The sequence below is a fragment of the Protobothrops mucrosquamatus genome, unplaced genomic scaffold (assembly GCF_001527695.2).
Source record: "Protobothrops mucrosquamatus isolate PMUCROS unplaced genomic scaffold, P.Mucros_1.0 scaffold_125, whole genome shotgun sequence".
Taxonomy (NCBI): domain Eukaryota; kingdom Metazoa; phylum Chordata; class Lepidosauria; order Squamata; family Viperidae; genus Protobothrops; species Protobothrops mucrosquamatus.
In genome coordinates, this window is record NW_015386201.1 from 704,293 (window position 1) to 720,017 (window position 15,725).

At 40.5% G+C, this 15,725-nt stretch overlaps 1 protein-coding gene across 1 annotated transcript in view; it reads left to right on the plus strand.

The window, feature by feature from the left end:
• The window catches only part of PMS1 (PMS1 homolog 1, mismatch repair system component), a 49,428-nt gene that overhangs the window by 12,532 nt on the left and 21,171 nt on the right, over positions 1-15,725 (plus strand). The window contains exons 3-5 of the mRNA XM_015817126.1: positions 5,460-5,642; positions 7,996-8,098; positions 10,288-10,451. Coding sequence (XP_015672612.1) covers positions 5,460-5,642; positions 7,996-8,098; positions 10,288-10,451 — 450 coding nt within the window. The remainder of the gene's footprint in view (positions 1-5,459; positions 5,643-7,995; positions 8,099-10,287; positions 10,452-15,725) is intronic.

Sequence of the window (15,725 nt, forward strand, 5' to 3'; positions counted from 1 at the left end):
GAAAAGTAGTCATTTAATGAATAGTTTATGATTATTATTTTGATATGCAGTTCACTTTCTCTCCAGAAGCATTGAGTAGCATTCGCTCTCACGATAACTTTGTGAAGTAGGTTGGCTTGAGAGAAGTCATGACAGGTCCAATGATCTTTCAGAGCAGAGGCTGGAGTTGAACCTAAATTTGCTCCATTCTAATTCAGGAGCTTGAGCTATAGTGGAACGAAGTCCAAGACTCCATCTTTCTAAAAGATATATTATGAGTGTTGGCTGTCTGTCTGTCTAGTTATTTATAAGGTAATTATTTCCATGAACTTCAATAGGATTTAGAGTCTAAATGTAGGTCAAGAGAGTAGATCCTTCCAAAAAGAGCAACAAAGGAAATGCTTATGTATTTATTAATTAATTTCTAAATATCCATCTACTCATCTTACTTGTGTGTATATGGTAAATACCATTAGGTACTTATACATGAGATTGATTTGTAGTTTAAACACTTAACAAAAGTCAAAAATAACAAAAAAAGCTTCTTTCAACATGTAAAAAACAAGAAAAAATTTAAGGAAATGATTGGTCCATTAGTGGGAGAAAGTGGTAAGAAGATAACAAGCAACAGGGAAAAAGCAGAACTACTTAACTTATTTTTTGCATCCGTCTTTACACAAAGGGAAAAAACAGTCCAACCTATCAAAAACAGTGCTGTGAAAAACAGATTAGAAACACAAGTTAAGATAGGCAAGAAAATGGTAAGTGAGCATCTGTCCACCCTAGACATGTTCAAATCACCAGGACCAGATGGATTATACCCCAAGGTTCGAAGGAACTGGCAGATGTGATCTCAGAACCACTGAACTATATTTTTCAAAGATCCTGGAGCACTGGGGAACTACCAGAGGACTGGAAAAGAACTGATGTAGTTCCCATCTTCAAAAAAGAAAACAAAATGGATCCAGGAAACTACAGACCTGTCAGACTGACCTCAATACCTGGGAAGATTCTGGAAAAGATAATCAAGCAACTAATCAGCGAACATCTAGAGGAAAACAAAGTCATTACCAAATGCCAACATGGGTTTGTCAAAAACAGATCATACCAGAGAAATCTTTGACCAGGTGATGAAATTAGTAGACCAGAGGAATCTGTGGATATAATTTACTTGGACTTCAGTAAGGCATTTGATAAAGTAGATCATAACCTACTATACTTGATAAGATAGAAAAATGTGGGTTAGACAGCATCACCACCAGATTGATTCATCAGCTGGATGACCGGCCGTACTCCGTGTGTGGTCCTCAATGGAACTGCATCTACATGGAGGGAAGTGTGTAGTGGGCCTAGTGCTCTTCAACATCATCAGTGATTTGGATGAGGGGATAGATGGGGAACTCATCAAATTTGCAGACAGCACCAAGCTGGCAGGAATAGCCAACACTCCAGAAGATAGGCTTAAGATACAGAAGGATCTTGACAGACTTGAACACTGGGCGCTATCTAACAAAATGAAATTCAATGGTGAAAAAAGTAAGGTTCTACATTTAGGCAAGAAAAACCAAATACACAGGTGCAGTATAGGTGGCACCTTGCTCAATAGTAGTAATTGTGAGAGGGATCTCAGAGTCCTAGTTGACAATCACTTAAATATGGCCAGCAGTGTACTGCAGCTGCCAAAAAAAGCCAACACAGTATTATGCTGCATTAACAGGGATAGAATCAAGATCACGTGAAGTGTTAATACCACTTTATAACGCCTTGGTAAGGCCACACTTGGAATACTCTATCCAGTTTTGGTCACCACGATGTAAAAAAGATGTTGAGACTCTAGAAAGAGTACAGAGAAGAGCAACAAAGATGATCAGGGGACTGGAGGCTAAAACATATAAGGAACGGTTGCTGGAATTGGGTATGTCTAGTTTAATGAAGAGAAGGACTAGGGTGACATGATAGCAGTGTTCCAATATCTCAGGGGCTGCCACAAAGAAGAGGGAGTCAGGCTATTCTCCAAAGCACCTGAAGGCAGGATAAGAAGCAATGGATAGAAAAAAATCAAGGAGAGAAGCAACCTAGAACTAAGGAGAAATTTCTTGACAGTTAGAACAATTAATCAGTGGAACAACCTTCCTCCAGAAGTTGTGAATGCTCCAACACTGGAAGTTTTTAAGAAGAGGCTGGACAACCATTTGTCTGAAATGGTATAGGATTCCTGCCTGAGTAGGGGGTTGGACTAGAAGACCTCCAAGATCCCTTCCAACTCTTCTATTATTATTATTATTATTATTATTATTATTATTATTATTATTATTATTATTATTATTATTATTATTATTATTATTATTACAGGTAATCCTTATCAAAGTTACGTGATGAGCGTCCATTAGTGCTTACGAGCAAGTCCCGAAGTTACAAATATTGCAGCACCATGGCAGTCATTTGCCCTTACGAGCGACCACAGTGGCTCTGCAACATTCACCCTGGTTATTCCCTCCCTCCCAACCCCTGCCCCAGGTCTCCCTAGGCACCAGGCCTTCAATACTCACCCTGCGAAGATTGAGATCCTTGGCTTTCTTGGCTGCTCCAGGCCTTTGGTGGAGGCCTAAAGTAACGCAAGATCACGCGAGATCAGTGGGGCGAGATCTCACACTACTGATCTTGTGTGATCTCATTGTACTTTAGGCCTCTGTTCTCTGCAATAGAGAATGGAACCGAAGCTGGGGGACGCTTCCACTTGCATCTGGAGGCCGGATAGGGGCTCCCAAAGCCTTTTCCAGGCCGCTGCCGCCCGGATTTGAGGCCAGGGAACACTTCCGCGGCCTGATCCAGGCTCCAGAGGCATTTTCCAAGCCCGATCGGGCTGCGGGGGGGGGGAGGTGCAGAAGCGTTCGCCGGCTCCATTACACTCGTAACTCGAGGACTACCTTTATTATTATTATTATTATTATTAGTAGTAGTAGTAGTAGTAGTAGTAGTAGTATTTAGAATACAAATGAAAGTAAGAAAAGATGGTTTTTGGACTTCTGGGTGACTGTTATTTGTTTGTTTTTCATTTTGAATAATGTGGACAATCAGGTTTAACTTGTATAAGATATTTAGGAGCCAGTAATTCAAACCAATGAGGATTTCTGAAAGTTTTTATAACCTTAAAGATCTTTAAGGATATACTGTGAGCTGATTTGCAGTCATGGATAAGGTATGCAGGACAAGTAATTGGGTGCAATATTTGTGTCTGAAGTAGAGAGGTGCTTTGCATCACACATCGGCACCTTCGCTGTACTTTTAACAACTCCTTAAAGGAGACACACCTTTTCCTGCACTCACATAATAACCACATCAGCCCTCAAAGTACAGTCATGCTGTTACCATTTTCATAATGACTCTTGAAAACACAATATGGGTGTCCATGCTGAACTTTGCCCACCTGGGATCCAAATGCAGCATTACTCTAGAATTAAGCACTTGTACTATGCCAATTGAGTAATTCTGTATCGTTTTCTTCAATAACTTTAAAGAAGTTATTCAAGACTCCATTCTCAAGAATTCTGTCCAAAATTTTAAAAAGATTAGAGCGTCAAGTCCTGCGGGGCTTGCCACTTACCGTGTGTGTGTGTGTGTGTGTGTGTGTCGGTGGCCGGAACGACGGCGGCTGGAGGCAGCGACAGCCATCCCCCTTTACCTGTCTCTGATGGCCGGGGCTCAGCTGAGAGGCGATCGTGGTCAGGAAGCTGGGAGCCGGCTACTGCCGGTGAATCCCTTGTGGCCAGGATTTCCGGGTTTGCCAGATTAGCTGTTCGGCGGTCCGCTGCACAGGAAAACGGGGGATTTGAACCTCGCTTGCCTTGCTGCTACGGAACTGAGCCTGAACTGAGCTGCTTGCTGCAGGCGGGAAACTGCTGCTGTGAGCTGGGTGCTCACAATCATCGCTCCGGATGCTGGTCAGGTGGGTGGGGGGCGGGTCTGGGCGGGATCATCTATTTAGTGCGCTGGGAGGCAGTAGCTCCCAGTGCTGACTTTGTTTTTGTGATTGCTTTGCACCTCGTACGCCAAAGTGTGCCTGAATAAACCAGGTTTCCTTTGATCCTGACATACCTGTTTTCTGTTGGGCTCAGGCCTGGGTTTGGGATCTTTGACATAGAGCAGGGCTTTTCAACCAGTGGTACCGGTACCACCTGTGGTACATTGGCACCTGGCAGGTGGTATGCAACCATCCTAGAAAAATGGTAGCGGGAGAGGGGAATTAGCTGAACCGGTGGCAGCACCGCACAAGCCTGAGCAAGAGATGGCTGGAGCTGCAGGGCTGTCAGGGCTCAGCGGAAGCGCCAGGATCAGTGCCAGGCTCCTGCTGGAGCTCGGCGCTGATCCTGGTGCTTCTGCTAAGTCCTGAAGAAGCATCAGTCAGCTGGAATGTTGCAGCATCTCCAGGGTCTTGTGATTTACATTCAGATGCTTGGCAACTGATTCATATTTATGACGGTCACAGTGTCCCAGGGTCATGTGAAGTGACCAAAGCCTGCTGCAACCACCCAGCAGATGGGGGGAGGGAATAAAAACCAAACACCCAGCCCCACTGCCAATCCTCAACAGAAATGCTCACAACAATGAAAACCTCGGACAGGAGGAAGAGTGCCACTGGGTGGGCAGACAGGTGTCTTCCTCGGCTGTGGCTTGGGGGGGCACTTTTTTTAGTGCCATTGTAACTTCGAACAATCACTAAGCGAACTGTTGTAAGTTGAGGACTACTTTATCACTTTTTTCCTTTTTGGGGGGTCATCAAGTTTTTGACACCTTGCTAGGCGACTGGTGGTACTCGGATGTTGCCATATCCTAAAAGTGGTACAATGGGTGAAAAGATTGAAAAGCCCTGACATAGCGCATGATCCCACATACTGTATGTACATGAAGGGCTCTTCTATCTAAGATGGTGCTGGTTCAAGCCATTTATTTCTGAATTAAAGCTGGAATGACACTCCTTCCACTGAATCAATTCCTCCTGAAGTTGTTTCCATGAATCTGTCTAGCACATTTTTTCCATAAAGTCAATTGAGCATGGGAAAAAGAATGAAATCTGTTTTTATTAGATATTTATTCATTTATTTTTATTTGTTACATTTATTTGCACCTGTCTCGCCATGGAGCTATTCTTAAGCTATTACGTTCCATATTTTTCTAACTGATATAATGTTCCCAGATATACTAGAGTTCTAGTACATTTGGATCCTAAAATCTGTCCTTCCAATCAAAGTGATAAATGTGTATATTCCAAAGTTGCCTGTGTTGGAAAATTGACACCAATTGTTGGCTTCCAGCATTTAATAACTTGACAATAAATATTGATGAGATAGTTCCAGATTGGGAAAACTGAATTGTCCCTGATTAATTGGTAATTACACTTTCTGTAAAGGTGTTCTTGGAATCGAACAACTCCATAAAATGTTCTGTGTCACTTGAGATTAATAAATGTCTTCTTTGTGTAGGAGAACTATGGTTTTGAAAAGATTGAAGTACGAGATAATGGTGATGGGATTAAGGCAGTTGATGTTCCTGTGATGGCAATGAAGCACTACACATCAAAAATAAGCTCTTCGGAGGACCTTGAAAGCTTGAGCACATATGGTTTTCGTGGTGAAGCCCTGGGCTCCATTTGTAGCATATCACAGGTAAAAGACTATATACAGTTACAGGTGTTTGGGTCTCTACCTGCAATTCTGCATAAGTGAAACATTAACCCTTTTGATTTTAATGTATCCAGAATCCAGATAGCCTTATTGGGAGAGTATATCTGCTGGGGTTTGGATGTACAATCTCACTTCTTTCTAACTAGGGTGTCTGCAGAGAGTTATCTGCAGGGGATGTTCAAAAATGACAAGATAATGGTCACAGCCCTGCCTGTAATGTCGACACATGTATGAAAAGGAGGAACTTTGGGCACACAGTTACATTTCCATCTTGGCTGTTTTAACTCCAGTTACTGATGCCATGCGCCTAACTTTTTTCTTTTTTGGGGGGGAGGGATGTAAATTTATGAAGAGGATACAGGTTTTGCCCAGTGGTTAAGTAGAAAACTTGAGAAGAAGGCATTGCTGAATTCTGACTGCAATGATCAGATGCTAATTGAGAAAATACGAAATAAACCTTGTTTTTTTTTTCTAAAAAACACACTGCTCATCTCCCAAATTTTGTTCAGTTATTTTCATAGGGGCTGTCTGAAATTCAAGGAGGAACAAAATCCCAATATACACAATATACTGGGTTTTCCTTCTTCCTTTCTTTCTTTTTTTCTTTCATTATCCATTTTTCTACAACTCGACATGTTTTTCCGGGGGGAGGCAACTTTGATGAATGTTTGCTAGAACAAAAGCAGTTTGCATATAGCTGCTTTGTGAGTCTTGCTGAACCTTAGTGAAATAAGAAAAAAGCAGGTCTGTTCAGGTCGAATAAGCCCTACCTGCATTTTCATCTTAAAAACTTCAGCAAAGAACAGAAAGGGACAGTTTTTGCTTAGTAAAAAAAAAAGTATTTGAAGGGTCGGTAGGACAAAAGAGAGAAAAGTTAACAGCAAACAAGCCAAGCAAATTAACATACAAAGAGGCTAGGACAATAATAGCAACTGTATCATGAACTGCATCAACGGCACATGATCATAGGCAAAGTGCATATGTGCCAAGCAGCCAACCAAGCCAAGATAAGTAATGTTTTGAAAAGACACTTTTTTTTTTTTGCTTGTTGGCCTTGGGTGTATTTGGACAGGCTGTGAATGCTTTTTTGTATGTCAGGTTTTCGGAGTAGTTTTGAATGTTGCAATTCTCTTCATTTTCAAAGGCAGCCTAAAATTTGAGCACAATACAATGCACAAGAATGGAATTGTACATCTAAGTATGACGAGCCAACATAAAAATGCTTTTTACATTTACAGTCTGCATAACCATCTAGCAACACATTTGTATATAAACTGAAGCACAGTACAGTTTCAAACAGAAGAGGAATATTAAAAGATCCTTATTCAGAGGCAGAAAACTGTATTTCTTGTAGGATCAATAATCATTGTTGATGCTCCATAAGTTGGTATTTAGAAGCCTATTGCTTCTGCTCCTAGGAGATGCATAAAACAATTAGATCTTGTGTGTGATTTGAGGATTACTTGACTTGTGACAATATTTTGAAACATCAAAGTGTTTATTTTCTCCTTAAAATCAAGTGAGGCTGTTTCAAAGCGGAATGGGACCTTTAGGCTCCCACCATTGGCCACGCCCACTTCGCCTCCAACCACTCGCCTCAGCCCATTCACTGCCAGGTTTCCTCCTCCTCTGGTCCTCCCCCAGCAATTCTCCCTGTCCCTCTGCCCCTGACCCTTCGGCCCGGCCCATTCACCCAAACACAGTTTGTCCCGGGTGTTTCACTCCACAGGACAAGAAGCTGCCAGCCAATCAGGTGGCAGGCAGCAATGATGGTGCTGGGAAGAGTGACTGAGGGGGCTGCGAAGGAGATGTGATTGGTGACAGGTTACGGGAGAGAGCAAGATCTGGAGGAGGGGTGGCAGGCAAACGCTGCTTGCGCCTAGCTGCTGGGAGTGCCTGGAGGGGGTGGCAGACTATCGGCGGTAAGTGCAGCTGCTGGGAGTGCCTGGGGAGGCAGCCCATTCAGTTTTAGACCAGAGTCCAGCTGTAGAGGCAACGGCAGTGGAGAGAGTTCAAAATGGGAAGCCCCCACCCACTGCTGCTTGTCCATTGTCCACGGCGGCAATTTTCATCACCACCCCCACCATTGCCTTTTACATGTCCAGAAGATATATCTGTCAAGAATGCCTTCTCTTAATGATTTTTACTCTTCTAGGAACAATCATTATTGATTATCATGACATTGTAAACTACACAGAGTTGTTGAGATTTGGGGAGATACAAGTTTAATAAATAACAATTCATCATCATCATCATGGTTTGTGAGAATTACATAGGTAATAGAATGTCCATATATCTTTTCCTAATTACTTGACATTAGATTCTTTATTGTTAGGTTTCTATTACAACAAGGACAGCTGCTGATGATTTTAGCACCCAGTACAATTTTGATATAAGCGGTCATATAATTTCTCAGAAGCCATCTCATCTTGGAACAGGTATGGCTTTTAGTCACTTTATATTACTCTCTATCTTTGGATCATTAGTTCATGACTATGAGTTCCTGCGATTGTTCTGCTTCAGATAACAGAACAATTGGATAACATTTTAAAATTTGAACTGACAATTAAAATTGTGATTTTCAAAATAACAAGACTAGATTGAGTCAGACATGAAAAATCCAAACACACACCAAATTGAGATTTTACTGATGAGGCGTCCTCATATGCACTCAACATAAATAAAATAACTCTTTATAAAATATAAAATTGGTTCTAGACACAAAGGATTCTGCAATGAAAAATTCAGCACAAGGAAAACTGCAGCAAAGGATCAGGTGTGCCCTCAAGGTTGTGTTAAATAGGAAAGCAACTTCTGATTGTTTCAGTCATATATAGTCTCGGATAAACCTGATTAACTATACAACAGAAAATATTGTTTTAAATAGGAATCAAAATTGTAGAGTTGGAAGAGATCTCAAGGTTGATCTAGTCTAATTGTTCAGTATTCGTGCTTTCACTATCCACACTTAAGAACGATATCTGACTATTTCTTCTTATGTTTTCAGTTCTCTGAATAAAACTATTAGGACCAAATTTTCTAACTTTTTATTTCCAAGAAATGCCACACAGCTCAAAATGGAAGATGGTACTGTAGATTGTTTTCCTCTATCCAGAGGTTTTACATTCCGGAATCACTGCATTTCTCGAGGGGCTTAAATTTAACTTTAGTTAAAGCATTTAGAGAAAACCTCTGAATTTATGGCATCAAAGTGATGAAAAGGGCCAGTCTTCTTTGAAATTTTAGTGACTTATGGATTGTACAATTTGATAATCTCTGCTTATTGTTATAACTTGCTATGTTCTTTAACTTTGTTGAAATAATACAGCTTTTAGCACTAGCACTTAGACTTATATGTTGCTTTATAGTGCTTTACAGCACTTTCTAAGCAGTTTACCGACCTCGGAAGGATGGAAGTCTTGAGCCAGTCAGGATCAAACTCCTGGCAGCGGGCAGAGTAAGCCTGTGCAATACTGCATTCTAACCACTGTGCTACCACAGCTCTTTTTGGTATACCTTGACAACAACTATGTAGATATTTTTCAATTTAAAGACCTGAAAGGACAAATTATCATCAGAACTGATTGATGAAGCCAAGATCAAAGTCTGTAGATGCTGTTGTTAAAGATGCCTATCAACATGGGTTTCGTCCTGCCGTATTTCCCCAGCCCAAGCACTTCTAACTAAACAATCCTGTTTTGTCCAAATCTAGTACAAAACAGCATTATTTCGTTATATGTACAGGTAATCCTTATTTAGCAACTGCCTCATTTAGCAGCCATTCATAGTTACGACACTGATGAAATAGTAACTTTGTGACCAATCTTCATACTTATGACCTTCCGAGGTCTGTAAAACAAAAGAAAGCTGAAGTAAGATTATAAACACAGTCGTAGTTTCAGTTAGGACCACTTCGTTTAACAACCAGGTTGCCAGTCCCAATTGTGATTGCTAAATGAAGACCATCTGTATGGTGTGTCTCTATGAGCCAAAATGTTTGAAACACTTGTCAGTGACAGTATGTATAACATTGTTCTAGACTTTTTTTTTCTTACTTTTCTGAGCGAACAGATATTTGGCTGTTCTTTTTGAGGTCATATAAAGCAACTGGTAAACAATTGTATTACATAATTGTGTAAAAAAATGTGATTACATAACTGCAGGACACAACAACCCTTGTAAATCCAAGCCAGTTGGCAAGCAATCAAATTGTGGTCATGGGACCACAGGAATGGTTCAGTGGTCATGACTTTGTGGACAAGTAATAAGCCACTTTTTCAGTTCTGTTGTAACTTCTAGCCATCATTAAATGAACGGTCATAAGTTGCGAATTACCTGTAAATCTTTCAGTGATACAATCTTATGGTAATATAGTTTTATTTGGTTTACACACACACACACACACACACACACACACACGTGTAGATATATTCACTATGGCCACCAATGCAGAAAATTCCTGCAGCATATTTTTTATTTTTATTTAAGAAAATTTATATCACTGTCCAAGTCACTCTCAGTGACTCCGGGCAATTTAAAAGAATAAAAGGATGTATTAATAGAATTGAAAGAACATTTCTGTAAGTTAATTTTCTTTGCTTTTTTTCTCACTTGCTCTTCTTGGTAGGGACAACTGTAACAGTTCAAAAGCTGTTCAAGAATCTGCCTGTAAGAAAACAGTTTTATTCTACTGATAAGAAATGTAAGGAAGAAATGAAAAAAACTCAGAAGCTATTGATGGCATATGGCATTATAAAACCAGAACTGAGGATAATGTTTACGCATAACAAGGTAATAATTTTATAAAATTGCTGCTTCTCATAATCAAAATCTGCTTTTGCTTTTCAATAAAGGATCCTGCCATAATCTCTGCATGGTTATCTCAAAGACAAGAGTGACATCTAATGGACAGATGAAATTTATTAAAATATTGGATGTTTCTACTTTTGCAAAAATGCTTATTTTTTATATATGTTTGTGTGTCCCAAAGGTGCTTTTTTTCAGGAGGCAACTGGACTTTCTTGTGTTTCTTTTGAAGACGTTTCGCTTCTCATCCAAGAAGCTTCTTCAGCTCTGACTAGATGGTGGGGAGTGGAAGGATTTATATTGCTTGCAGACAGATAGTCATTTGCATTCCTTTAGAAAGTCGTTGAAACCATTTTGAAGATTTACCTGTGTCCTGGGGTAACCTGAGAAGTGCAAATGTGTGTGGAGCCTTCCTGGCTGCAGGATGTTTTCTGCCCTGCCTTCACTGTTGAAAACAGGCACAGGCTATTGGTGATGAGTCTGTGCTGTCTGAATCTCAAACTGAAGCACAAATGGTTCCTGTGATCTGTGATATTTTCTGGAAATCCATTCATAGCCTCTCACCATTTGAAGGTGTTCATCCCAAAGTGCATAACTAAATGTCTATGGAGGTTCTCAGTCATCCAGGTCATGGTTGTCCCAAAGGTGCATTTTTCAGGAGGCAACTGGACTTTCTTGTGTTTCTTTTGAAGATGTTTCACTTCTCATCCAAGAAGCTTCTTCAGCTCTGACTAGATCAGGCGTAGGCAACCTTGGCTCTTTTATGACTCGTGGACTGCCTGGCTCAGGAATTCTGGGAGTTGAAGTCCACAAGTCATAAAAGAGCCAAGGTTGCCTATCCCTGGATTAGATAGTGGGAAATGGAAGGATTTATGTTACTTTCAGACAGATGGTCATTCGCATTCCTTTAGAACAGGGGTGTCAAAATGCCGGCCCGTGGGATGGTTGCATCATATGGAGGCCACGCCCACCCCAGCTCTGGCAATGCAAAAAAAGTCACGCTATGTTGCCACACGACATTATGACGTGGCGAGTTTGACACCCGTGCTTTAGAGAGTCGCTGAAACCATTTCAGAGGTTTACCTGTGTCCTCAGGATAACCTGAGAAGTGTAAATGTGTGTGGAGCCTTCCTGGCTGCAGGAAAAAAGCACCTTTGGGACAACCATACCTGGATGATTGGGAATCTCCATAAATATGTTTGTGTATGTTTAGTTATTTAAAAATTTCAGGTAATATTCTTTCATAAGAAAGAAATATGATCCTGGGAAGATTATGTGCTTTTACTGAGACCCAAAGCTGTCTTAAGGCTAAATGAATCCAATTAACAATTGTTTACAAATATTTGCTGCAATGGAAAGTTACCTCCCCCTCCCCCATCAAATTGCTTATTTTACCTTCAACTAATTTGTTCATGGCCCAAGTTGGTGTCACATGGCTCCATGGCATTGAAATGATCCTGCAGAAAGAGTTACATCTCTGAACACAGTTAAAGAAAAAAAGCACAAATATTTCTGCACATTGTTGGGGATATAACTCACTCTTGACCCAAGTTAGAGTCAAAATATAAGATGCATTCATAGCCTTTAGGGTAAACTGGGGAGAAATGTATAGTTCTTGAAAATCAAACTTAAAACATAGATTATATATATGGGATTTTGGCCACAAATTTAGGAAGTGTGTAACATATGCTACCAGGCAGTGCAAGTTTATCAGCAGTCAAACAAACATTGCAGAAGGACCCAGGAGGACACATAATGATAGACATGGGATGGCTAATACAGAAATGGAACCTAGAATAGGCCCCTCTCCCACTTCTATCAAAGAGAGAGGAAAGAATATCCACAAAGAAAACAACACTCAGTCAGATAGTTCTAGAGGTGACCATTATAACCTCAGTTTACAGACCAACCAGGTTACCTTGAAAATCTACCAGGCAATGCTTGATCATCTTGTTTTCTTTTCCCCCCCTGAATTTTCACCAATGCATCCTTTTTAAAAAAACAATAATGGCTTCAGTTAAGGAAGAAATAAAATAGCAACATGTTGTTTCTTGCCAATGCTGTAGGAGCAACCCCTAGAATAGTAAGAAGAAGATAGTTTTGTAATAGCAGCAAACATTTACCATAGAGAATTGTAGTGTCATGAAATTGGAGATAGTTTCACAGGTGATCTGAGCAAAAGATAAAATAATTTTTATTTAGATTGTTGTCATTGATCTCAGCCTGTTTACTGTTTTTTTCTTGTTAACATGGCTATTGAAAGCATAGTTTTAAAAATTAACACAAGAGGTCGCTCATTAGCTATGGCACTAATTAGAACAAAACAAAATAAATAGCCAGAATAGACTTTTAATTAACAAATTCATTTAATTATTATGGAGGGAGGGCCTTTGCATTTTGTGATGTTCACTACCATCATTTTGTACAGATACAATAAACTGATCCGAATAAAAGATATAAGTTTTGGTTATGTAAAAACACATTTAGACTGTTCTTTACATTTTATTTTTATTTTTATTTTATTCTAGTATTCAAGTTTATATATTCTTTGTATATGCTTTTTTCTCCCAAAGTTTGAAGGACATCGTCTTAGCTTTTCATTTTTTGCTTTATTAAGTGACACTTTTACATGAGTGCATCTATAGCAGTGATGGCGAACCTTTTAGAGACCGAGTGCCCAAACTGCAACCCAAAACCCACTTATTTATCGCAAAGTGCCAAGGCTGCATCAGCATTGTGGTGCCCTCAGAGGGGGGTGGGGGGCGTGGCCCACTGGATGGGCATGGCTGCAGTGGTCACAGCAGACTGAGTGAGTGTGGCCGGGGCCAGTCCCTCGCCATCTCCAGGGCATCCCCGGGGGGGCAACGCTGCTTGCTCGCTTCCTGCCCCATCACTTCCAAACGCCACGTGCTCGCTACTCTAATGAACTCTGCTGGGGTAACGGCGTGTGTGCCCACAGAGAGGGCTCTGAGTGCCGCCTCTGGCACGCGTGCCATAGGTTCGCCACCACTGATCTATAGATTTATAGCATAGAAGATAATATATAGATCTTATTAGATAAGATAGAGGATAGTATAAAAGGCTGAAATTGGCCATCTAAATGAATAACTAGAGTAGTATGAAAGTTGGAGATTATGGATAATCTTGAAATGTTTTTGAAATTGGTAGCTTAGGAGTTTATGTTGGTATAATGAAAAAAGTCTGTAGTTGCAATATAGGACTCACGAAAATCTGTTAGTTTGTGTACATTCTAATGCTGAATCCATCTTCTTTATGTAGAAAGAAGTGAAATAGCTGGTTGGAAATGAAAGGAAAAAATGTTAGACAAGATATTACAGTTATGAATCTGAAATTCTATTTTAAGTGTCAAACTCTAGGGAAATCAGGAGATCCAGACAGTTTAAATGGATATAAAGATTTATTGCAAGCTTAAGCGCTCTACAAAAATCTGAACTAACAGTCAAAGCAGTTTGGCAGTAGATAAGGAATTCAAGGTGGGCTGGACTTAGATCTCTTGTGGGCACGAAGGGACTCATGACTGATGACACGTTTGACCTCCTCCCTTGGACTCAGCCTGGTCATCTCCTACATCAGTGGTGGCGAACCTATGGCACGGGTGCCAGAGACGGCACTCGGAGCCTTCTCTGTGGGCACACGTGCCGTTGCCCCAGCCTTGCCTCCCCCCACGACCCCCTCCTATCCAGCAGCCCCCCTGGAGAGTCGCCCCCGAGCATGGCCCACACGGAGCAGCGCAGCCAAGAACATGGCAGCCGGGCAGCGTAGACAAGACTCTGCCCTCACACCCGATCATGCAGTTGATGCTGCAGGGCGTGGGCAGAGGGTGTGGCCGCCATAGCGCTGCTGGGCTGCCTGGGTGATCTGTGGCGGGCCCTGGAGGCGGTGAGTGGTCCTGGGGCAGTCAGGGCAGGGGATGGGGGGGCAGAGCGGGGGCGGAGATGGGGGGTGGAACGGGAGCAGGGCCAGTTTTTGGGTACTCGGTCTCTAAAAGGTTCGCCATCACTGTCCTACATCAAGCCTTGGAATGTTTGAAACTTTGAATTAAGTTTACCCTTTGAATGTTATTGTAAACTCTTTCATCATATGACAGAAAAGCCATCCAAAGTTTTACTATGTTATGAACATGTCTCTCAATTTCTGATACACTGGCATGTTTGTAGCCACAGAATTATCATGAACAAAACTGAGGCATTGGTGTAATACAGGGATGGGTAGTAACTCACTGTTGCAGAAGTACAAAAGTATTTAGGGAAAATTATGGAATTGTGCTGGGGCAACTCATCGGACATTATACATTATATAATGTATATAATGCAGTACACATGGATTGCCAACTGACAACAACAAAATGGAAAAATAGTTGAGCTATGGAATGGAATGGATTGGAGTATAATGTTGAATTGGATATAGCTGACTAACTAAAAGTAGAGCCAACTGTAGTGGAATAAAGAACCAGCAAGTAGGCTGACTCTTTCTAATGAGTAGACAGACTCTTTCTAATTCCTCTCTGGACAAACTGCTTTTCAGCTATTAGGAACATTTGGATCAACAGACCTGAAAACCCCGGGTGAGTTTCCTTCATTTTTTAGTGAAAGAAGTTTTAAATACAAGTTTAAAGATTTTAAAAAAGACTTCAGAATAAACAGCCAAAGAATCATTAGAACTTTGATTTTGAAAAGTTACAAATAGAGTAAGGGTCCAGATGGATTTGAAATAAAAATTTGGAAAAAAAATAAAAGAAAACTTTTATTTTTAGTTTGTATTACTTTTTTATCATTGTAATTTTTAATAAAATTACCAATAAAAAGATATAGCTGACTGTTTAATATAATTAGTCATCCTTAGGGAGTTGGGTAGTCATATAAATCTTCTAAATAAATAAATAGTGAATAGAGCATGCCACACTTCATTATTGCATTGTATCTCGTTCTACTGTTCTAAAAATGGCTCTGAACTTTCCTCTTACATATAATGCTTTCATCACATGGTAAATCATATGGTAAATTAATTTATGACATATTAACATATATTTAGCCTCTTTTGGAATCTCGTCAGGTATGTAATGTCCTATAGAAATTTGGCTGATGCATTTATAGCACTGTCATTGTTTCTGGAGATACATGTGGACTTTACAGTAAATATGTATTTTCTACAAACATATTAGGAACATTGTACTGAGAATAAAACCAGCATATACATAAATGCTACTATTCCCTGTAATTGGAAGCTGGAGAAATAGGT